This window comes from Amblyraja radiata, chromosome 2 (assembly GCF_010909765.2).
Source record: "Amblyraja radiata isolate CabotCenter1 chromosome 2, sAmbRad1.1.pri, whole genome shotgun sequence".
NCBI classification, from domain to species: domain Eukaryota; kingdom Metazoa; phylum Chordata; class Chondrichthyes; order Rajiformes; family Rajidae; genus Amblyraja; species Amblyraja radiata.
In genome coordinates, this window is record NC_045957.1 from 5,716,825 (window position 1) to 5,740,588 (window position 23,764).

The window sequence follows — 23,764 nt, forward strand, 5'->3', positions numbered from 1 at the left end:
GGCTGTGGTTCTCATCCTGAAGCCCTTGCAACCAAAGATCCTATAGGATCTTTGCTTGCAACAGTGGGAGAAGGTATCTTCCTGCCCACCTCTGTCTGGGCTGATGTCACCCCGGGAGTGTGCGGTTGGCCAGCGATGAAGGCGTTGCGAGCAGCCTCCGCCCAATCGCGCGGAGAGGCAGGCCGGGCGGTGTGAAAGGCGATGGGTTGGAGGTTGCAGATGAGGGGAGGGGATGAAAGGGGGAGAGGGAGAGAGGAGACAGGGTGACATGGCTGGGAAGAGTGGGAGCGGAGAGATAGAGGCCAGAGACTGTAATCCGCCTGTTCCCTGCGCCCAAAGATACTAGAGGAGCTCCTCTAGTGACTGTTACTGTTGCCTGTGACTGTTGCCTGCAGTCGTTGGGAAGACCAGTGGCTTCTTAGAGGAATCGCGGCTGGCTGTTCAGGTGAGGACACTGTGTGTGTGTGTGTGTGTTTGTGTATTTAATGTATTCTGCAGCTGTTGTGCAGCGACTTTGTATCCTTTGTCGTTTTGTATCATTTTTGTATCAATCTCAACGGCGGGACGGTGCGCAGCCAGGAGCAAAGATCCTCTAGTATCTTTGGCCAGGAGACTCAGTGACAGGCAGAGATTATAGAGGAACCTCTATAATCTTTGGTGACAGGTGAAATGCAGCACCCCCAGCCTCTTCCAGTCACACAAAAACCCCGCGGCTTGTCAGTTGCAGCCCGCCCGCCGCATTAAAATGCACGACGCGTCCAACTAAGGCAACCACGCAGGCTGGGGCACCATGATCACCGCGAGTGGAGCTGATCCCTCTCCTGTTGTGGCCGGGATATTGTCAGGGCTCACACAACACGAGCTGGCGTTACAAGTCAGCCCGTGTCAGTTCTTGGTTTAAAGGCTGTGGGAATAATGTTCCCTGCACTGAGCGCGGGAACATTTCAAGGTGTTCGGGAGATCCCATGGGAATGTTTGCAGAGACTGAGAACATGAGAATGAATGTACACAAAATTGCTGGGGAAACTCTGCGGGTGCAGCAGCATCTATGGAGCGAAGGAAATAGGCGACGTTTCGGGCCGAAACGTCGCCTATTTCCTTCGCTCCATAGATGCTGCTGCACCCGCTGAGTTTCCCCAGCAATTTTGTGTACCTTCGATATTCCAGCATCTGCAGTTCCCTTTTGAACACATGAGAATGAATGTTCCTTGTACCCGACGCCGAAAGAACTGCAGATGCTGGTTTCAATCGAAGGTAGACACAAAATGCTGGAGTAACCCAGCGGGGCAGGCAGCATCAAATATACTTCGGGCAGCATCTCTGGAGAGAAGGAATGGGCGACGTTTCGTGTCGAGACCCTTCTTAAGACTGAAGAAGAAGAAGGGTCTCGACTCGAAACGTCACCCAATCCGTCTCTCCAGAGATGCTGCTGCCTGTCCCGCTGAGTTACTCCAGCATTTTGTGTCTACCAATGTTTTATTTGCATCGTTTTGGCAATAATCCATGTGCAGGGAATGCGAGTAGAACATAGAACAGGGCAGATAGACACAAAGTGCTGGAGGAACTCAGCTGGCCAGGCAGCATCTCTGGAGAAAAAGGATGGGTGTCGTTTCTGGTCACCATCATCTGGTTTCTGGTCAGAAGAGGACCACCCTTCGTCTGAAGAAGGGTCCCGAACTGAAACCACACCCATCCCTTTTCTCCAGAGATGCTGCCTGACCCGCTGAGTTAATCCAGCACTTTGTATCTATCTTGTTGTTTCTTTGTTTCTACATACAACAGTACACACAGCACAGGAACGGGCCCTTCAGCCCACAATGTTTGTGCCGAACATGATGCCAAGTTAAACCCATCTCATCTGCCTGCACGTCATCCATATTCCTCTATTCCCCGCATTTCCACATACCTATCCAAAAGCGTATTAAACACCACTATAATATATGCCTCCACCACCACCGCAGGCAATGCATTCCAGGCCCTCACCACTCTCTGTGTAAAAATATTTGTCCATTAAACTTTCCCCCTCTCACCTTAAACCGATGCCCTCCAACGTGGGACATTTCCACCCTGGGAAAGAGGTTCTGACTGTCTACCCTATCTATGCCTCAGAATGTAATAACCTCTATCAGGTCACCCCTCAACCTCCAACGTTACAGGGGGAAAAATCGAAGTCTATCCAACCTCTCCATATGGCTGAAAACCTCTGGTCAAGGCAGCATTCTGGTGTGAAGCAGTCTGAAGAAGGGTTTTAACCCCTAGCATCACCTACTCCTTTTCCCCAGAGACACTGCCTGACCTGCTGAGTTACTTCAGCATAGTAAAACTTCTCTGCACCCTCGCCAAAACCTCCACATCCTTTCCTGTAATGGGGAGACCAGACTTGAAGCAATTCTGCATAATGTTCAGGTGCTATATGGCACAGTGGCACAGCAGTAGAGCTGCTGCTTCACAGCACCAGAGACTGGGTTCAATCCTGACAATGGGTGCGGTCTGTACGGGGTACGTTCTCCCTGTGACCACGTGAGTTTTCGCTGGGTGCTCCAGTTTCCGCCCAAAGACGTCCAGGTTTGTAGGTTAATTGGCTTCTGTAAAAATTGTAAATTATTCGTGTGCATGGAAATGTTAGTGTACGGGGTGATCACTGGTCAGCGTGGACTCGGTGGGCCAAAAGGCCTGTTTCCGCCCGTTATCTCTAAAGTCCAAAGTCTATTGGGAATATCCCAGGCACAATCTGTGGAAAGTGGGGATATCTCAGGTGGAGGACACATGTTCAGATAGTGGGATATAAGAGTCACACAGCACAAAAACAGGCTCTTCGCCCTAATTTATCCAAGCTGACAAAGATGTATATCTACGCTACTCCCATTTGCCCGTGCCTGGCCCATATCCCTCTAAACCTCTCCGATCCATGTACAGTACCTGTCATTTTAAATGTCATTGTTGTACCTGCCTCCACCACTTCTGCTGGCAGCTCGTTCCGTATACCCACCACCTCTGTGTGAAAAAAGTCACCCCTCAGGTTCCTGTTAAAACTCTCCCCTCTCATCTTAAACTATGGCCACTAGTTGTAGACTCCCCCACCCTGGGAAAAAAGACTGTGACCATTCACCTTCTCGATGCTCCTCCCGATTTATCATGTCATCCCTCAGCCTCCTGCGCTCCAGGGAAACAAGTCCCCACCCATCCAGGACATGGCACTGTGAGGGTGTGGAAATATTCCCTGCATGGGGGATTAGTGACAGTACATGAAATTGTTCTTGTGCAACACATGGGAATATTCAATATACAGGATGTATGTATTGCTATTACAGTTGATCCATTAGTTCAGCTTAATTTAGATATACAGCTTGGAAACAGGCATTTAGGCCCACCGAGTCTGCGCTGACCAGCGATCCCCGCACACTAGCACTATCCTACACGCACTAGGGACAATATACAATTTTAACAAGCCAATTAACCTACAAACCTGTTCAAGAAGGAACTGCAGATGCTGGAAGATCGAAGGTACACAAAATTGCTGGGGAAAATCAGCGGGTGCAGCAGCATCTATGGAGCGAAGGAAATAGGCGACGTTTCGGGCCGAAACCCTTCTTCAGACTGAGCTAACCTACAAACCTGTCCGTCTTTGGAGTGTGGGAGGAAACTGGAGTTCCCGGAGAAAACCCACGGTCAGGTCACAGGGAGAACGTACAAACTCCGTGCAGACAGCACCGTAGAAAGGATCGAACTGGGGTCTCTGGCACTGTGACAGCATTCCGCCCTGTCACCTTATTGCCATGTGTATCGAGATACAGTGAAATATTTTGTTTATCCTTGTCGACAGAGAGAGAGAGGGAGAGAGAGAGAGAGAGAGTATACTGTGTTCAAATAGTGGGAATGTTTCAAGTGCAGGACAGGGGTTAGTTTGTGTAAAGTGCTTTGTAGACGATGCACAGACCATTCATTCTGGCCGCTGATGGAGGGAATAAATAGATGACAAGATACCGCATAGAAACAAGCCCTTTGGCCCACCGAGTCCAGGTGCTGGCTTTCATTAAAAAAAGACACAAAGTATTGGAGTAACTCAGTGGGTCAAGCAGCATCTGTGGAGGACATGGATAGTTGACGTTTCGGCTCGTATCCTTCTTTCAATGTTTCTGGTTGGGATCCTCTTCCATCCATTCCATGTAGCTGTAGGAAGATATGTCCCAACATGAAATGTCACCTATCCATTTTCTCCAGAGATGCTTCCTGACCCGCTGAGTGTCTCCAGCACTTTGTGTGTTTATTTTTTGTCTTTTAAACGTGGTTAAGAAGGTGGCTGATGAGGGCATTTGGGGACAGGTAATCAATGTTGGCCTTGCCTGCGACACTCAGATCCTGAAAATCAGCACAAAAGAATCGTGTTTTGATAAAATCTTTGCTAAAATTTTCTGATCTGTATTTAAAAGTGATATAGCTCTGTACGAGCCCGGATCTTCTAAATCTTTATCTTTTTTTGGAATAAGTGTAATAGTTGATTCTGTTAGTGTTTCAGGTAGTTTGTTTTCTTTAAAAGCATGGGAGTATAAATTAAATAAATAAGGGGTTGTTATCTCCTGAAATTTTTTATAAAATTCATTATTAAAACCATCTGGTCCCGGTGTCTTACCATTTTTCAGCGATTTTATTGTTTCACCTATTTCTTTGATTGTAATTTGAGCTCCTAATTCCTCTTGTTCCAAAAGGTCCAGTATTGGAAGATTACAATTATCTAGAAATTTTTTTATTTTACTATCTTCTCTTTTAATTTTAGATGTATATAAGTTTTGATAAAATTGGGCAAATCTATTATTAATATCTTTAGGTAGTATTAGTAATTCTCCTTTCTCTGATTTAATTTTGGTTATAGTATTTTCCTTTTCTTGTTTTTTCAATTGGCGAGCTAAAAGCTTATGTGGTTTGTCACCAAACTCAAAATGTTCCTGTTTTGTCATTTGGAATAGTCTTATTACCCTTGCCGATAAAATTCGATTAAGTTTAAATTTCAGTAATATTATCTTATTGTGTTTATCTGTCGTGGAATCTTTGGCATTATCCATCTCTAACTGTCTGATTTCTTGTTCTAACAACAATTGTTCTGTCTTATTCTTTTTATTTTGAAAACTTTGATATGAAATTATAATTCCTCTCATAAATGCCTTAAAAGTTTCCCATAGTAAAGAAGGCAAAGTACCTGGTATATCATTTGTATCGAAAAAAAGTTCCATTTGTTGTTTTAAATATTGATAGCCTTGCACATCATTTAAAATATGTGTATTAAACCTCCAAAAAAAATTTTTGCCCGGCATTCCCTCAAATTTTACTGAGAATGTCAACGGGGAGTGATCTGAGATACTACTAATGTGGTATGTTGGGTTGTTTGTATATGGCATTAATTTCATATCCACTAAAAAATAATCAATTCTTGAATAAGTTTTATGCACCGAAGAGTAAAACGAGTATTCCCTTCCAACTGGATTAGCAGATCTCCATACATCTATTATATTCGTATTTTTTATATATGTATTTAGAAGTTCGCTAGTTTTAGATTTTAAATTACTCTTCTTTTGTTTTGCTGATTTATCTAGATATGAATCTAAAACACAGTTAAAGTCCCCCCCTATTATCACATTTTGGTAATTAAACTCTGATATTATGTCAATAATTTTATCAAAAAAGTGGGGGTTATCAAAATTCGGAGCATAAATATTTATCAAAGTTAGTGGGGTTGCATAAATTTCACCCGAAACTATAATATATCTTCCCTCTTTATCTGATATGGTATTCTTTAATTTAAAAGGAATACCTTTCCTAATAAGAATAGCTGTACCCCTAGATTTAGAAGTAAATGAGGAGTAGTATGTTTGGCCTATCCAATTCGCCTTTAATCTTATTTGTGTTTGTTGTTTCATGTGTGTCTCCTGCAAAAACATTATGTCGCTTTTCAACGATTTTAGTTGGGCAAAAATTTTACCCCTCTTAATTGGTTCGTTGGCACCCCGTATATTCCAACTACAAAATGTAATTCCTCCATTCTTTATTTGTCTATCGTCTTGCATTGTAAATCAGGGTAATATTCCTGAATCATATGGTGCAAACAAATACCTCAGAACTTTAGGACTTGGGTGGTCATCCCGGTTTATTAGATTTATATTGCATCTCCTTCTTGTAAAGTGCCTTAGAAAAAGAAAAAAAGAATGTGATACATAATTACTTTCAAAAAAATTAAACAGATAAAAATCTTGTTTGTGCTTTAAAAAAAAAGGTGCTATTAAGGTATCTAAAGGAGGATACCTTAAGGACGAATAGCCATCAACGATGGCAAAAAATGTATAGACCTCCGTGATGTTGTTATACATTGAGCTCCTCCCCCTAGGCGAATCCTCATAAAAAGTTACATATCGTTTCATATTGTGTTTTTTCTTATATGAGTTTATCAAATCAGTGCTAGTGACAGCCGAGAGAAAAAAGAGACATAAGGAATAAAAAAACAAAACAAATATAGAACAAACATATACACGATTATATAAGTATATATGTCCCTCTAATTTATCCAATCTTAATCTAATCTAAACTTTCCCATATATATCCACCCTGTATTCTTACATAATATCCCATTCTATAACTACCATACATCATACAAGCTGGTACCAAAGGGTTAACTACCGTACAAGCAGGTGCCAAGGGGTTAAACTTTGAGCTTTGCATCCAAGGTTGAATATAACCAAGCTCTCTGAATAACACATTCCAACGAGATAAGCTTTATAATTGTCTGGGTAGCTCGGCCATTTTAATCAGTTCAGAGCTTTGTAAAAAGTTCAGATTTCTTCATTGTCGGCAGCTTGACCCGATGTTTTCTTAACAATATCCTCTGCATACTTTAAAGCTTTTCCGGGAGCTGCAAATGAGCGTTCAACGCCGTTATAAGTTATCTTCATTTTTCCGGGAAACAAAATTCCATATCTTACTCCCGGGACTTCCCTCAAAGTGTGTCTTGCCGGTGTAAACAATCTCATTTTCTGGACTACCTCAGGAGAGTAATCGCGAAATATTCGCACATCATCCCCACGGTATGTCAGCTTTTTCCCATGAGTGATCTTTTTCAATATAAATTCCACTGAGGAGATGTCACGGAATTTCACAATTATCTGTCTTGAATCATTTGTTCCTCTTCCAACTCGTTTAGCGACGTCTGTTCTTGGTTCTTCCGACAATTCCAACACATCTTTGAGTAAGTCAGTAACGAAAGTACATGTTTGAGATTCATGTCCCTCTCGTCCTTCCTTTACTCCTTTATTACTTAGGTTATATCTCCGATTTCCTGAATCCAGGTCCAGACATTTATCAGTCATTCTTCCAAGTTTTTCCTCTTCAGTTTTCTGCGATTGTTTCAAATTCTTTATTTCCGAGACAATCTCTTTTATCTCATTCTCCATCTCTTCCATTATCTCATCCAGCTTTCCGATATCATCACTTATACCTTTAAATTTCTTGTTGTAATCATTTTCAATTCTGACACACTCTGAGTTTAATCTCTTATCAAATTCCTTATACTGCTTTTTGAGTTCTTTTAACTCACTGCAAGTATTATCAATTTTTTGAGAAATACTCTCCATATTAGTTTCCATACTCTGTTTATTACTTTCCATGTGAGAGTCCATACTTTGCATCTTCTCCAGTGTCATGTTAATTGTAGCAGTCATATCTAAAAGCATTTGCTTCACCTCTTTCTCCTTCTTGTCTCCTTTTGTTGCCATTTCAAGCAGAGACCCTTGGCTGTAAGAATCTTCTTCTTCTGTCGTTTGCAGAGTATCCAAAACTTCCTCGAGCTGAAAGCTGATAGTATTTTTCTTTGGCGCCCTTGAACGATTATCTCTGCTCATTTAAACTCATTTAAACACCCGATTTCACCATTAATCTCCCCGATTTTCACGTCACCTTCTGATGATAACACCCTTACACAACACCAGGCGACTTCGGTGAGTTTTTAAAAAAAAATCGGTGCTGACTTAAACGACTTTTACAATTTTTTTCGGGGGAGAAGCTCAGTGCCGCGCCTTAATTCTCCATGACGCCGCCGGAAATATATTAGTAAATTGATAAACCCTGATCAAACGGGGTTTATACCTAAAAGACACTCATTTAATAATCTGAGACGTCTGTTTAATATAATGTACTCGCATAAAGTAGAGGAAGAAGATATATCAATTATTTCTTTGGATGCAGAGAAAGCATTTGATCAGGTAGAGTGGCAATACTTATATAAAGTACTACAAAAATTTAATATGGGAGAGAATTTTATAAGATGGGTAAAATTATTATATGATAAACCGATGGCAAGAATTTTAACTAATAACATGTTATCTCAAAAATTTCAACTATCAAGGGGTAATAGGCAGGGATGTGCACTATCACCCCTGCTATTTGCCCTTATGATAGAACCCCTGGCTGAAAGTATAAGAATTCATCCGAATATTCAGGGCTATAATACCAGAGACTCAAAGAATAAAATCTCATTATATGCAGACGATATACTTTTATATATTACAAAGTCACAAACGAGCATACCAAATTTATTAAACTTAATAGAGGAATTTGGGTCTTTTTCTGGATATAGAATAAACTGGAATAAAAGTGAAATCATGTGAAATCATGACATTAAAACCTCAAGAACCTACACACTTACTGAGACTTATTGGAAGAGGCAATGAATATTGAAGCTGACTCACAAAAATTAATATCATATTTATATAATAGTATTCTAAATATAGACCTACCATCGACAGAGGTACTTAGAGAAGAGTGGGAACGGGAACTAATGATAAAAATTACGAAGGTTAAATGGGAAAAATACCTGATATATATTCACAAATGTTCAATTAATGTAAGACATAATTTAATTCAATTTAAAATTGTACATAGATTATATTACTCAAAAACAAGATTGAACAAATTTTATCCAAATATATCCGCCACTTGTGATAAATGTCTAGCCCAAAAGGCAACTATAACACACTCCTTAGTCTCCTGCATAAAACTTTATAGATTCTGGAATGATATTTTTGAAATATTTACAAAATTATTCAAGACAAGAATGGAACCTAATACTGAAATGATTATATTTGGCGTAATGGAAGATGGGAATAAATTGAACACATCTCAAAATCTATTCCTTAACTATGGTTTAATAATAGCAAAAAAATTAATTCTTAAATTTTGGAAAGGTACATCAATACCAATGCTTAAAATGTGGATTGCAAGTATGTTGGACACCGCTCATCTTGAGGAAATGCGATTCCTCCTAATGGATAAATCAGACCAATTCATAACGAGTTGGTCTCCATTCGTCGTTTTTTTTGGAATCATATGGTGCAACACAATTGTAAAAAATAACTGTTTCAGGACTGGACGAGGGTTGGTCAAGACTATAAATAATGATCTCCTCTTTTTTTTTTCTTTTCTTCTCTCTATTCTCTCTCTCAACTTTTTTCATTTACTCGTTTTCTTTTTTCACACACTATATATTTCACATCTTTCTATCCTTTACTATCTAACTTCTTTTTCTTATTCTAATCTTTTTTCAGTGTAACAAAAAAAAAAAAAAGAAGTTGTACATAAAATGTATTATGAAAATATATATTAGGCACTTTGGTGCCATATGACTGTACTTACTTCTAATAAAATAAAATATTAAAAAAAAAAAAAAAAGAATCGTGTTTTGAATGAAAATATAGACATGTGGTGGCCTTGCCAACCTTTTTGAGGCCAGACCTCTTGTCACAGTCTGTGCTCTCTGCTTGCTCCCGGTGCAGTGACACAGGCTCATTGTCTGATCACAGTGGAGCAGAACTAATCCACGCTGTCAACTCCTGATGTTCCAGGCTTTGTCACAGGCACAGGTTCCATGACGAATGAGCTCAGGCACAACAGGCCACTGAACCCAGGCCACACAGAACTAGGGTCGCCAACTGTCCCGTATTAGCCGAGACATCCCGTATATTGGGTTAAATTGGTTTGTCCCATATGGGCCTTGTCCAGTATTTGACCGCTACTACTCGGGTCGAGGGGACTGTCGCGTCCGGCCCCACCTCACCCGTCCCGACGTAGTGCAGCCCATGGAGTGCAGCAGCAGCAGCAGCAGCAACAGCACCTCGCCCGTGGCCCCGTCGGTCGGCAGCCCAGCCAGCTGTCCGACCTTCGGACCTTCGCTTACCGCCGACACCACCACGACTCCTTCCCACGGCCGATCATTGGTTCATGAGTTGGATGGGGCGCCGGACTGGGCTTTGTGTGCAGTCCAGCACCCGGGGCCAACTCATCATTCACCCAGACACGGCCGAGTCGGTCAACGAATTGCCGTCGGGAATTTGTCCCATATTTTGACCTTTTGTCCCTTATTTGGGAGTGAGAACGTTGGCAACCCTACTCACCACCCTTTGTGTAAAACAAAACTTGGCCTACGTGAATCCTTTAAACGTTGCTCTTTCCACCTTAAAGCTAATGCCCTCTAGTCTTTGACATGTTCGGCACAGACATTGTGGGCCGAAGGGTCTGCTTTTGTGCTGTACTGTTCGATTTACACCCTGGGGGAAAGAGGTTCTGACTGTCTGCCTCATAAACTAATCTGCACGTGATCCATATCCTGCCACTCCCTGCACATGCATGTGCCGATCCAAAACCATAAACCCCATTATCATATCTGCCTCCACCACCCCTGGCAGCACACTCCTAGCACCCACCCATATCTGTGTAAAAATAAACCTGCCCTGTACATTTAAACTTTGCCCCTCTCTCCGTAAAGCTATGCTCTCTAGTCTTTGACATTTCCACTCTGCGAGAAAGACCATCTGGCCATCTACACTATCTATGCCTCTCATAATTTAATCTCCACTGCCTGCACGTAATCCATATCCCATCAATCCTTCCATATCCATGTGCCAACATAAAAGCCTCTTAAATGCCACAAACGTATCTGCCTTCAACACCTCCCAGGGTGACGTGTTCTAAACACTCACCACCCTTGGTGTAAAAAAACACGTCCCACTCATCACCATTAATCTTTGTTATCATTTATTAATCATTAGTCCCCCCATGTTTTGAGAGGTGGGGGACAATCCCCCCCATGTTTTGTATTCCGGATTTTGAGATTCGCCTGGCTTGCAGGTAAGACCCTCATTCATGGTCACTCACGTTATTTAGTATTTTTTACCCATCTCTCTTTCTCTCTCTCTCCCCCCTCCAAGGTTAGTTCTTCTGTTTGCCTTTATTTGCTTCCGTTTTATTTATTTGTGTTATTTAGCACATTGTAGCTTTTGAAAGATTAAAACGGGTATCAGACGCTTTCTAAGGGCTGAATCGGCCAGTTCGTGGGGCCTTTCATCGCCCGGTGCGGCTTAAAATCAAACTGCTGCATCGAGGTGATTGAGGCTCCCGATGTTGAAGCCCCCACCGGCCGATTTTAAGTCGCGCCGGGTGATGAAAGGCCCCGCCAACTGGCCGATTCAAGCCCCATGATTCAATAGACAATAGACAATAGGTGCAGGAATAGGCCATTCGGCCCTTTGAGCCAGCACCGCCATTCAATGTGATCATGGCTGACAATTCGGGGTGGACGAAGCTGCTGTTGCTGGAGTTCGGAGTCGGTCACCAACCAGGTCAGCTCCCGATGTTACCGTCCACAGGGCCCACGGACGAAGCCTCGTGCCTGTGTGTGTGTGTGTATGTGCGCGCGCGGCCACCAAGAAGCCGCGCCCCAAATTGTGTCCCCCCCCCATGTTTTGATAGCGATTTCCGCCCCTGGTTCATCTCACTTCAAAGCTATGCCCTCACGTCCTTGACTTCCCTGGGAAAAGATTCTGTAATATTGTAAGACTGTAATATTGTGGCAAACAAATCTTTGTTCACTCTTGGTGGGTTGGGGCATCTCAGTCGCCATGGACAAGTTGGGCCGAAGGGCTCGTATCGATGCTCTATGTCATCCTGAAATTCCACTTGACTAATGGAAACAGGCCCTTCAGCCCAACTCATCCTTGCTGACCAAGACGCCCAATCTGATCTTGTCCAATTTGCCCATGTTTGGCTTGGTTTCTTGGTCCTCCAAAATATTCCAAATGGAATTTAAACTGGAGGTGGTGAAGGGAGAGCTAAAGCCAGAAAGGGTTATTGGGAAGAAAGAGCTACTTTAAATTTAGTTGCATCTGGTTGGGTAACTATAATTGGGTGGAGATTATTCCATGCTTTAATTGTGCGGGGGAAGAACGAATTGCTGTATACATCTGTCTTTGTAGCTGGGATCACAAATTGGATCGAATGCCCTCGTCTGCTCCTAATTGGTTTGGGTTTAGTGTAGGTCTTGTAGTCTATGTCGAGCTGACCATTTAACATTTTGTAAAAACAGGTCAAACGGTGAGCTTCACGTCTGTCTTGGCTCATATGCCTCTGAACATTTCCAGAGATGCGGCCAGACCTACTGAGTTCTTTCAGCACTTTGTGTTCCAGTGTGTGCAGTTCCTTCTAATTTGCGATACAGCACGAAAACAGGCCTTTTGGCCCACGAGTCTGTGCCAACCAGCGATCCCCGCACACTAACACTATCCTACACCCACTAGGGACAATTTACAATTATACCAAGCCAATTAGCCTACAAACCTGTACGTCTTTGGAGTGTGGGAGACAACTGGTGCATCTGGAGAAACCTCATGCAGATCACGGGGAGAACGTACAAACTCCATACAGACTGCACCCGTAGTTAGGAATTAATCCGGGTCTGTGGCGCTGTAAGGCACCAACTCTACCGCTGTCTGCAGGGAGGTAGCAGCTCACTGGTTTGCTTTCCGTCCAGGTCCTCGGGTCGGGCTCGATGGATCTCATCGCCACGCTTGCAATACTCAGTGTCCAGGGGCTGAGGTCCTGGGGCTGCATGGCGGGATGTCGGTGTTACAGTACAACGGTGGAATGTGGATCTCTGGGCTTGACCGCCGTCCCGAACAACATTCCCACCTTCACCCAGGTATGATCGCCAGCCGCGCCGTGCGGCAGTGTCCAGTGAGAGTACTGGTGGTGGGGCCAGAGTTCCAGAGCCCTGGCCACAGGGCCGATCACCGCCCTAGTCCCGATGAGGTAGAGATCGGCCTCCTCACCCGACCTAGGTGCCACAATTTCTGGGGGACCTCTGGTGGGCTTTCAAGTGCGCTCTGGTAATTTTGTCCAGTGTCAAGGAGGTGCTGGACCACCAGTTGCTGGAGAATCGGTGGTGGACCTGTACTGGAACTTCATTTGGACAGGGACATGGATAGGAAAGGTTTAAAGTGATATGGGCCAAATGCGGGCAGGTGGGACTAGTGTCAATATGGGCCAAAGGGCCTGTTTCATTGATTGCTGCATGACTATGACTCTATTGTAGCAGTGCGCCAGAGCCTAACCTTGCTTCTGAGCAAGAAGTGGTGAGATGAGGTCCCACCAGCCCCCTAGGTCTGAGCACCAGCATCTAGTTTAGTTTAGTTTATTGCCACTTGTACCCAGGTACAGTGAAAAGCCTTTTTGTTGCGTGCTATCCAGTCAGCGGAAAGACAATACATGATTACAATCGAGCCATTCACAGTGTGTAGATACAGGATAAAGGGAATAACGTTTAGTACGAGATAAAGCCCAATTAAAGGTAGTCCGGGTCTCCAATGGGGTAGATGGTAGCTCAGGACCACTTTCTAGTTGGTGAGAGGATGATTCAGTTGCCTGATAACAACTGGGAAGAAACTGTCCCTGAATCTGGAGGTGTACATTTTCGCACATATGTGCCTCTTGCCTGATGGGAGAGGGGAGAAGAGACAGTGACCGGGATGAGACTGGTCCTTGATCATGCTGCTGGCCTTGCCGAGGCAGCGTGAAGTGTAGATGGAGTCAATGGAAGGGAGGTTTGCGTGATGTTCTAGGCTGCGTCCACAATTTTCTGCAATTTATTAAAAGAAATATTTTTGTGCTTGGATCCCTTCAGACGATATTCCTGCAAGACAATAATATCACCCGTATCAGTCGGAAGGATTTCTCCCATCTCTCCAACCTGCAGAACCTCTACATCCAGAACAACAGCCTGGAGACCATTGAGGCCGGGGCGCTGGCTCAGCAGCGCTCCCTGCTGGAGTTGGCTCTCAATGGCAACCACATCCAGCAGCTGCACCCCGACACCTTCCAGGGGCTCACACACCTGCGAATCCTCTACCTGGCTGCTAATCACATCTCCCACCTGGTGGGACACACCTTCCACGAGCTACAGGTGGACGGGGGGGAGAATGGGGGTGGGGGGGAGAGGGGGAGAGGGGGAGTGAGGGGGGGGGGAGTGGGTGTGTGAGGAGGAGAGGGGGGGGGGGAGTGGGTGTCGGGGGGAGTGGGTGTGAGGGGGAGAGTGGGTGTGGGGGGGGAATGGGTGTGGGGGGAAGGGGTGGGTGTGTGAGGGGGAGAGTCGGGTGTGGGGTGGGTGTGTGAGGGGGAGAGTCGGGTGAGGGGGGAATGATGTGTGTGGGGGGATTCTTCAATTTAAACCAGCATCTGCAGTTCCTTCCTACACATGTTATGTCCAAGTGTCTTTTAAATGTTGTTATAGTACCTGCCTCAACTACCGCCTCTGGCAACTCGTTCCATCTACCCACCACCCTCTGTGTGGAAAAAGTTCCCCTTCAGATTCCTATTAACTCTTTCTGCCCACACCTTAAACCAATGTGCAGTGATTCTTGACTCCCCTAATCTGGGTAAAATAATCTGTGCATTCACCCTATCCACTGTATTCCTGTCATGATCTTTTTCATCTCTATAATATCGCCCCTAGCCTGCCTGACCTCTCCCTATAGCTGAGGCTCTCGGGCCCACTGAGCTAAAGGCACATACAGTAGATATGCAGGGAATGGAGGAATATAGGTTATGCGATGATAAGAGATGGTTTTGGCATCATGTTTGGCACGCACATTGTGGTTCAATTATTATTTATTATCACATGTACCAAGGTGCAGTGAATGTCTTTTTCCGTAAACAGTTCAGTAAGATTATTGTCACATAATCGTACAATCCCCGGCTAAGTACAGGATGTGTAGAAGCCAGGATGGCACCCAAGCTAGGTGACGGACTCTCTGCATGCTGGTCCCAGAAGCGGATCCACAATGACGCATTACATTCACTCCACTCCTTTAAACCTCTACTCCGACAACTGTACACTGTGGACGGCTCGATTGTAACCATGTTTAGTTTAGTTTAGAAATACAGCGCGGAAACAGGCCCTTCTGCCCACCGAGTCCGCACCGACCAGTACATAAACACCACCCTACGCACAGGAGAAAACCCACGCAGGTTACCTAGAAACTCCGTCCAAACAGCACCCGTAGTCGGGATCGAACCTACGTCCCGGGAGGTCTGCTGTATGATTTGACTGGGTTGTATGCAAAACAAAACATTTCCCTGTAGTTAGGTACCTGTGACAATAAAGTGTAATTAATTCTAAGATAGACACAAAAAGCTGGAGTAACTCAGCGGGACAGGCAGCATCTCTGATGAGAAGGAATAGGTGATGTTTCGAGTCAATAGACAATAATAATAATAATAATAATAATAATAATAATAGCTTTATTTATATAGCACATTTTAAGTCAATTTGCATTGACACCAAAGTGCTTTACATAAATTAAATAATAAATTTACATACAAACCATAGAAAAAGGTTAAAATTAAATAAAGAAAGAAAATGGACACAACACATTATAGAGTTCAACACAAACGTCCCCCCACAGCAGAATCAAAATTTTCCACTGTGGGGAAAGGCAGCAGCAAGTTAAGTCCTCTTCCTCTGAAACAATAGACAATAGGTGCAGGAGTAGGCCATTTGGCCTATGTGATCATGGCTGATCATCCCAAATCAGTACCCCGTTCCTGCCTTCTCCCCATATCCCCTGACTCCGCTATTTTTAAGAGCCCTATCTAGCTCTCTCTTGAAAGCATCCAGAGAACCTGCCTCCACCGCCCTCTGAGGCAGAGAATTCCAGAGTCTGGAATAAGAGTCGAGACCCTTATTCATACTGATAGTCAGGGGAAAGAGAAACGAGAGACATAGACGGTGATAGGGAGGGATATAGAACAAATGAATGAAAGATATGCAAAAAAGTAACTATAATAAAGGAAACAGGCCATTGTTAGCTGTTTACTGGGTGAGAACGAGTTACTGACAATGAGACTCAACAAGATGACTTTGAAGCTCGGGTGAGAGAGGGATGGGGAGAGAGGGGTTTACTTGAAGTTTGAGAAATCAAAATTCATACCACTGGGTTGTAAGCTGCCCAAGTGAAAAATGAGATGCTGTTGTTGTGTTTCAGAGACTGCAGGAGCTGCACCTGCAGGAGAACAGCCTGCAGACACTGGACGAGGAGGCGTTTGTGGGGCTCTCTTCGCTGGCCTTGCTGGACCTGAGTAACAACAGACTCCGCACGCTGCACCAGGCCTCGCTGCAACCCCTCACCAGCCTGCAGGAGCTGCGGCTCATCGGTGAGGACAAGGCCACGCACGGGGAGGGGAGGGAATGGGCGGCACGGTGGCGCAAGCGGGTAGAGCCGCCCTCACACGGCGCCAGAGTCCCGGGTTCGACCCCGTCCCCGGCTGCTGTCTGTGTGGAGTGTGGAATGTTTCCAGCAGAGACACAAAATGCTGGAGTAACTCAGCGGGACAGGCAGCATCTCTGGAGGAAAGGAATGGGTGACTTTTCGGGTCGAGACCCTTCTTCAGACTGAGAGTCAGAGGAAAGGGAAACAAGAGATATAGTCGGTGATATAGGGAGATATAAAGAATAAATGAATGAAAGATATGCAAAGAAGTAACGAAGATAAAGGTAACAGGCCGTTGTTAGCTGTTTGTTAGGTGAAAACAAGTTGCGGTCAATGGAAATCAACAACACAACTAAGAAGCTGGTACAACTTGTGTGGGGGAGGGATGGAGAGAGAGGGAAAGCAAGTGTTACTTAAAGTTAGATAAATAAATATTCATACCACTGGATTGTAAGCTGCCCAAGCGAAAAATATTTCAGCATGTTCTGCTTATATATAAAACATAGAATCTTTATTATTAAGCTGCAACAATAGAAGTATAGAAACATAGAAAATAGGTGCAGGAGTGGGCCAATTGGCCCTTCGAGCCTGCACCGCCATTCAATATGATCATGGCTGATCATCCAACAGTATCCTGTACCTGTCTTCTCTCCATACCCCCTGATCCCTTTAGCCACAAGGGCCACATCTAACTCCCTCTTAAATATAGCCAATGAACTGGCCTCAACTACCTTCTGTGGCAGTGAATTCCAGAGATTCACCACTCTCTGTGTGAAAAATATTTTTCTCATCTCAGTCCTAAAAGATTTCCCCCTTATCCTTAAACTGTGACCCCTTGTTCTGGACTTCCCCAACATTGGGAACAATCTTCCTGCATCTAGCCTGTCCTACCCCTTAAGAATTTTGTAAGTTTCTATAAGATCCCCCATCAATCTTCTAAATTCTAGCGAGTACAAGCCGAGTCTATCCAGTCTTTCTTCATATGAAAGTCTTGCCATCCCAGGAATCAGTCTGGTGAACCTTCTCTGTACTCCCTCTATAGCAAGAATGTATTTCCTCAGATTAGGAGACCAAAACTGTACGCAATACTCCAGGTGTGGTCTCACCAAGACACTGTACAACTGCAGTAGAACCTCCCTGCTCCTATACTCATACCACTGGATTGTAAGCTGCCCAAGCGAAAAATATTTCAGCATGTTCTGCTTATATATAAAACATAGAATCTTTCTTATTAAGCTGCAACAATAGAAGTATACTTGCTGATAGAAGTATATAAAATGATGAGAGGTATACACTGGGTAGACAGTCAGGAGTTAGAGCGGCACAGTGTAGCAGCTGGTAGAGCCGCTGCCTCACAGCGCCAGAGAACCAGTTTCACCCTGACCTCAGGTGCTGTCTGTGTGGAGTTTGCACGTTCTCCCTGTGACCGCGTGGTTCCCCTCCGGGTGCTCTGGTTTCCTCCCACATCCCAAAGATGTGTAGGCTTGTAGGTTAATTGGCCCTCTGTAAATTGCCCCCTAGTGTGTCGGGAGTGGATGAGAAAGTGAGATAACATGGAACCAGTGCGAACGGGTGATCGATGGTCAACGTGGGCCGAAGGGCCTGTTTCCGTGCTGTATCTCTGAACTAAACTAAGTTGACCGCGTGAGCAGGTGTGATGGGAAACTGGTGTAGGGATGGAATTGGGAGAGCAAGGCCGGTAGGATGGTAGGTGGAAGCAGACAAGAAAATCATATTTGTGTGGGGTGGATACCCAGCAGGCCAGAAGAGAAAATGACCGGTCCTCGATTATGTTGGCAGGTGGAGTCAATGGTGGGAAGTCAGGGCTGTGTGATGGACTGGCCTACATCCACAACTCTCTGCAATTTATTGTGGTCTTGGGCAGAGCTGTTCCCAGACCCAAGCTGTGATGCAACCTGGATGAATGTTTTTAATGGTGGATCTGTAGAAGAAAGTCTCTACATGTCTGGGAGAAATGGAGGAAGATGTTGAATGACTGAAGTTCCTTGACGTAAATATTACTAATATTAGTCACGGTGGCGCAGCGGCAGAGTTGCTGCCTTACGGCGAACACAGAGCCGGAGACCTGGGTTCCATCCTGACTACGGGCGCTGTCTGTACGGAGTTTGTACGTTCTCCACGTGACCTGCGTGGGTTTTCTCCAAGATCTTCGGTTTCCTCCCACATTCCAAACTCGTTCAGGCATGTAGGTTAATTGTCTTGGTAAATGTAAAAATAATTGTCCCTAGTGCGTGTAGGATGGTGTTAATGTGCGGGGATCGCTGGTCAGCGAGGATCCGGTGGGCTGAAGGGCCTGTGTCTGTGCTGTATCTCTTAAGTAAACTAAACAAAACTATTATGGACAAAAATGCTGGAGAAACTCAGCGGATGCGGCAGCATCTATGGAGCGGAGGCAATCGGCGACGTTTCGGGTGGAGACCCTTCTTCAAACTAAACTATTGATCTGTCGTGGACCAACCACGTGGATCTGACAGCCAAGAAGCCGATGCCGATGCCTCTACTTCCTGAGGAGACATAGAAACATAGAAATTAGGTGCAGGAGTAGGCCATTCGGCCCTTCGAGCCTGCACCGCCATTCAATATGATCATGGCTGATCATCCAACTCAGTATCCCGTACCTGCCTTCTCTCCATACCCTCTGATCCCCTTAGCCACAAGGGCCACATCTAACTCCCTCTTAAATATAGCCAATGAACTGGCCTCGACTACCCTCTGTGGCAGGGAGTTCCACAGATTCACCACTCTCTGTGTGAAAAAAGTTCTTCTCATCTCAGTTTTAAAGGATTTCCCCCTTATCCTTAAGCTGTGACCCCTTGTCCTGGACTTCCCCAACATCGGAAACAATCTTCCTCCATCTAGCCTGTCCAACCCCTTAAGAATTTTGTAAGTTTCTATAAGTTCCCCTCTCAATCTCCTAAATTCTAGAGAGTATAAACCAAGTCTATCCAGTCTTTCTTCATAAGACAGTCCTGACATCCCAGGAATCAGTCTGGTGAACCTTCTCTGTACTCCCTCTATGGCAATAATGTCCTTCCTCAGATTTGGAGACCAAAACTGTACGCAATACTCCAGGTGTGGTCTCACCAAGACCCTGTACAACTGTACAACCAAGAGACCATGGACTCTTACAAACTTCTACAAGTGCATCATAGAAAGCGTACTGACGATAGACACAAAATGCCGGAGTAACTCAGTGGGACAGGTGGCATCTCTGGAAAGAAGAAATGGGTGACGTTTCGGGTCGAGACCCTTCTTCAGACTGAAAGTCACGGGAAAGGGAAACGAGAGAGAAAGCGTACTGTCGGGTTGCATCACAGCCTGGTTTGGGAACAGCTCTGCCCAAGGCCGCAAGAAAATGGAGAGAGTGTGTAGGAAGGAACTGCAGATGCCGGTTTAAACCGAAGATAGACATAAAAAGCTGGAGTAACTCAGCTGGACAGGCAGCATCTCTGGAGAGAAGGAATGGGTGATGTTTCATGTTGAGATCCTTCTCCTTTTGCAAGGGTCGGCCAGTCGATCACACAGACCAGACATTGACTTCACCATTGACTCCATCCACACTTCACGCTGCCTCGGAAGAATAGCCAACACAATCCAAGACTTAGACACAAAATGCTGGAGTAACTCAGCGACACTGGCAGCATCTCTGGAGAGAAGGAATGGGCGACATTTCGGGTCGAGACCCATAAGTCTAAAGAAGGGTCTCGACCCGAAACGTCGCCCATTCCTTCTCTCCAGAGATGCTGCCTCACCTGCTGACTTACTCCAGCATTTTGCGTCTACCTTCGATTTAAACCAGCATCTGCAGTTCTTTCTTACACAATCAAAGACTTGTCCCACCCTGGTCATTCCTTCTTCTCCCTGCTCCCATCCGGCAAAAGGTACAGAAGCTTGAAAGAGCGCACCACCAGACTCAGGAACAGCTTCTTCCTCTCTGTTAACAGGCTTCTGAACGGCCCTTCCATAAGCTAGGATACTGTCTGATTCACCTCTAACCCATTGCGGACATTGGACTTTGTCTGTGGAACCAATGCGCTACAATGCTGAGAACTATATTCTGCACTCTGTATCTTCCCCTTTGCTCTATCTATTGCCCTTGAGTTTAACTTGATTGTATCTATGTATGGTATATCAGATCTTCGTTTTAGTGTAGAGTTATAGCACAGAAACAGGTCCATTGGCCCACCGAGTCCATGCCGACCATCGATCACCCATTCACAATGTTATGCTACTTTCTCACCCACTCCCCACATATTAGGGGTAATTTACAGAGGGCCAATGAGCCCACAAATCTGCACATCTTTGGGATGTGGGAGGAAACCGGAGCACCCAGAGGAAACCCACGCGGTCAGAGGGAGAAATGTGTAAACTCTATATGCACAGGCAACACCCGATGTCGGGATGGTAGCTGATTCTCTGGCGCTGTGAGGTGGCCAGCTCTACCAGCTGTGCAGATCTGTGGATAGCCTGCAAAACAAACCTGTTCACTGTACCTTGGTGCAGCTGACAGTAATAGAGTTAAAAAGAACACAAAGTACTGGAGGAACTCAGCGAGTCAGGCAGCATCTCTGGAGAACGTGGATAGGTGGCGTTTAGGGTTAGGAACCTTCTAATTATCATCTGTAGTTCTATGTTTCTAAATGTGAGACCTGTCTAACCATGTCTATCGCTCTCCCCTCTGCAGGGAATCGGTGGCGGTGTGACTGCGAGCTCCACTGGCTGCGGTCCTGGATGGTGAAGGAGGGCCGTCGGCTGCTGCTGGGCAGGGCTATACCGTGCTCCGAGCCGCCCCGTCTGTCTGGCCAGAGCCTGCCGGAGGTCCCGGCCTCCAGCCTGATCTGCATCCCTCCGGCGGTGAGCCTGGATCGTATTGGGGCCTCGGCACGGGCGGGGGAGGCGGTACAAGTGGCCTGCAGGGCCTCGGGGTACCCCGTGCCGGCGGTGGGCTGGAGGAGGCTGGGCCAGGCCTGGGAGCCGGGCCTGGTGGAACTTGAGGGGACGGGCCCACTGCTGCTGCCCCTGACGCTGCCCAACGTGTCGGCAGCCCAGGCCGGGGCCTACGTGTGTGAGGCTCGCAACGCTGGGGGCAGGGCCGCCGCCACCTTCACTCTGCTGCTCAACACCTCGGGCCTGCTGCCCCGCCCAGGCCGGGAGCCGCTGTACGAGGGGGCCGAGTTCGGGGGGCTGGGCCCGGCGGCACAGATGGGCGTGGCGGCCGGTATCGCCCTGCTAGGCCTGGCCGCTCTGCTGCTGCTGCTGGCTGTCATACGGCGTCGCAGGGGGCCCTGGGGCAATGCCCTGGGCCACAAGGAGGCCCCGGCCTGCGGGCTCTACCTCAACGACTACTCGGACGGGCCCAGCACCTTCGCCCAGCTGGAGGAGTACCGGGACAGCGGTGGCCGAGAGATGTTCGTCATCGACCGAAGCAGGAGGGACTTCCACACATACAAGGACTCGGCCCAGGGAGGCAGGCTGCTGGGGATGGGCGACCTGCAGGATCAGGACATGCAGACTGCCCAGGCCCAGGCTCAAGCCCGGGCCCAAACACAGGCCCAGGCTCTGGCTCAAGACCAAAGCAGTGCCCGAATCCAATCCCCATCTCAGGCCAAAGTCCAGGCCCAAACCCATGCCCAGGCCCCTCAGGCAAAAGTCCAGGCCCAAAACAGTCCTCAAGCCCAGGCCCAAATCCCAGCCCAGGCCCTGTGGCCGGAACAGGCCAGCATATTCGAGAACCCGTCCACGGTGTTTAAGGAGGAGATCGAGTATGAAATCCACTGCTGAGCGGCGGCCTCGGGAATAGATTTTCTTTTGCCTCCACCGGGAATCGATCCACCACCCGTGGTGAGTCTCCCTCCCAGTGCCGTGCCGAGGCCCCCTCTCGCCCCCTGTTGGACGGTGTGAGGAGCAGGGCAGCCCGCCCAACATCGACGCCTTCCACCGGTAACGTGACCAAGGCCTGGTCGCGGCCCATGGGATCCTGCTGATCTACGGCTATAGAGTGACCTGCACCTCCTTCAAGGGCTGGGAGTGACGGGGGGGGGGCAAAATATTTCTCCCCGGCATCCACTCGTTTCCCAATACTGCCTTTCCAACAGCCGGGCACGAACTGGGATTTAATCTGGATAAATGCCATGTAAAACAAACCAGGGCAGCACGTCCACAGTCCATGGTGAAGTGTTGTAGAACAGAGAGACCTGGGGGATGTTGGAACATGGTTCCATGAAAGCAGTGACGCAGGTATACAGGGTGGTCAAGAAGGGTCTCAACCCGAAACATCACCTATTCCTTTTCTCCAGAGATGCTGTCTGACCCGCTGAGTTACTCCAGCTTTTTGTACCTATCTGTGGTGAGCAGGCGTTTGTTATCGATACTGAGCTGAGTTGGGATGTCACGTTACTGCTGGACAAGACATTGAAAATGCCTTATCTGCAGAACTGTGCACAGTTTTGGTCCACCTTTCTATACTGGAAAGGGCGAGAAATATCGATTTACAAGGATGTTTCGAGGCCTGGAGAGTTATATGGATGTTAAAAGGATTAAGGGGGATCATATTGAAACCTACCGGATAATGAAAGGCCCAAGACAGAGTGTATGTGGATAAGATGTTTCCATTGATGGGAGAAATCCATCCAGAATCGGAGGGCAGAGCCTCCGAATTAAAGGACGTACCCTTGGAATGGAGATAAGGAGGAATTTCTTTAGCCAGAGGGTGGTGAATTTGTGGAATTCATTGTCACAGACCATGAATGTGGAATTAATTGCCACGGGGAGGCCAAGTCATTAGGTGTAGTGACTAAAGCAGTAGGTTCTTGATTAGTAAGGGCGACAAAGCTAATGGAGAGAATGCAGGAGGATGGGGTTGAGAGGGAAAGATCGATCAGCCGTGATCGAATGGTGGAGTAGACTTGATGGGCCGAATGGCCTAATTCTGTTCCTACGTCTTATGGTTTTATGGAGAGGCTGAGTCTTTATTCCCAGGAGTGTAGGAGGCTGAGGGGTGACTTTATAGTTTATTAAATCATGAGGAGCACAGATAAAGTGAGCAGCCATAGTTTTATCCCCAGGGTAGGGGAGTCTAAAACCAGAGGGCATACGGTGCATTCAGAAAGTATTCAGACCCCTTCACTTTTTCCACATGGTGTTACGTCACAGCCTTATCCTTTTTTTAA

General features: G+C 46.2%; 1 protein-coding gene across 1 annotated transcript; it reads left to right on the forward strand.

The window, feature by feature from the left end:
- The first annotated feature begins 269 nt into the window (after positions 1–269).
- lrrc24 (leucine rich repeat containing 24) lies at positions 270–23,297 on the forward strand. Its single transcript, XM_033041034.1, has 5 exons — positions 270–445; positions 12,842–13,009; positions 13,991–14,269; positions 16,350–16,518; positions 21,280–23,297. Exons 2-5 carry the CDS (start codon positions 12,860–12,862, stop codon positions 22,374–22,376), a joined length of 1,695 nt encoding a protein of 564 aa, XP_032896925.1. The 5' UTR covers positions 270–445; positions 12,842–12,859; the 3' UTR covers positions 22,377–23,297.
- Positions 23,298–23,764: the final 467 nt, after the last annotated feature.

Bases quoted from the DNA above. Each gene is read 5' to 3' on its own strand.
- lrrc24 (XM_033041034.1), top strand. From the start codon at position 12,860: ATGGATCTCATCGCCACGCTTGCAATACTCAGTGTCCAGGGGCTGAGG. The intron at 13,010-13,990 runs GTATGATCGCCA...GGATCCCTTCAG, and splicing joins ACATTCCCACCTTCACCCAG to ACGATATTCCTGCAAGACAA. The intron at 16,519-21,279 runs GTGAGGACAAGG...TCCCCTCTGCAG, and splicing joins GCAGGAGCTGCGGCTCATCG to GGAATCGGTGGCGGTGTGAC.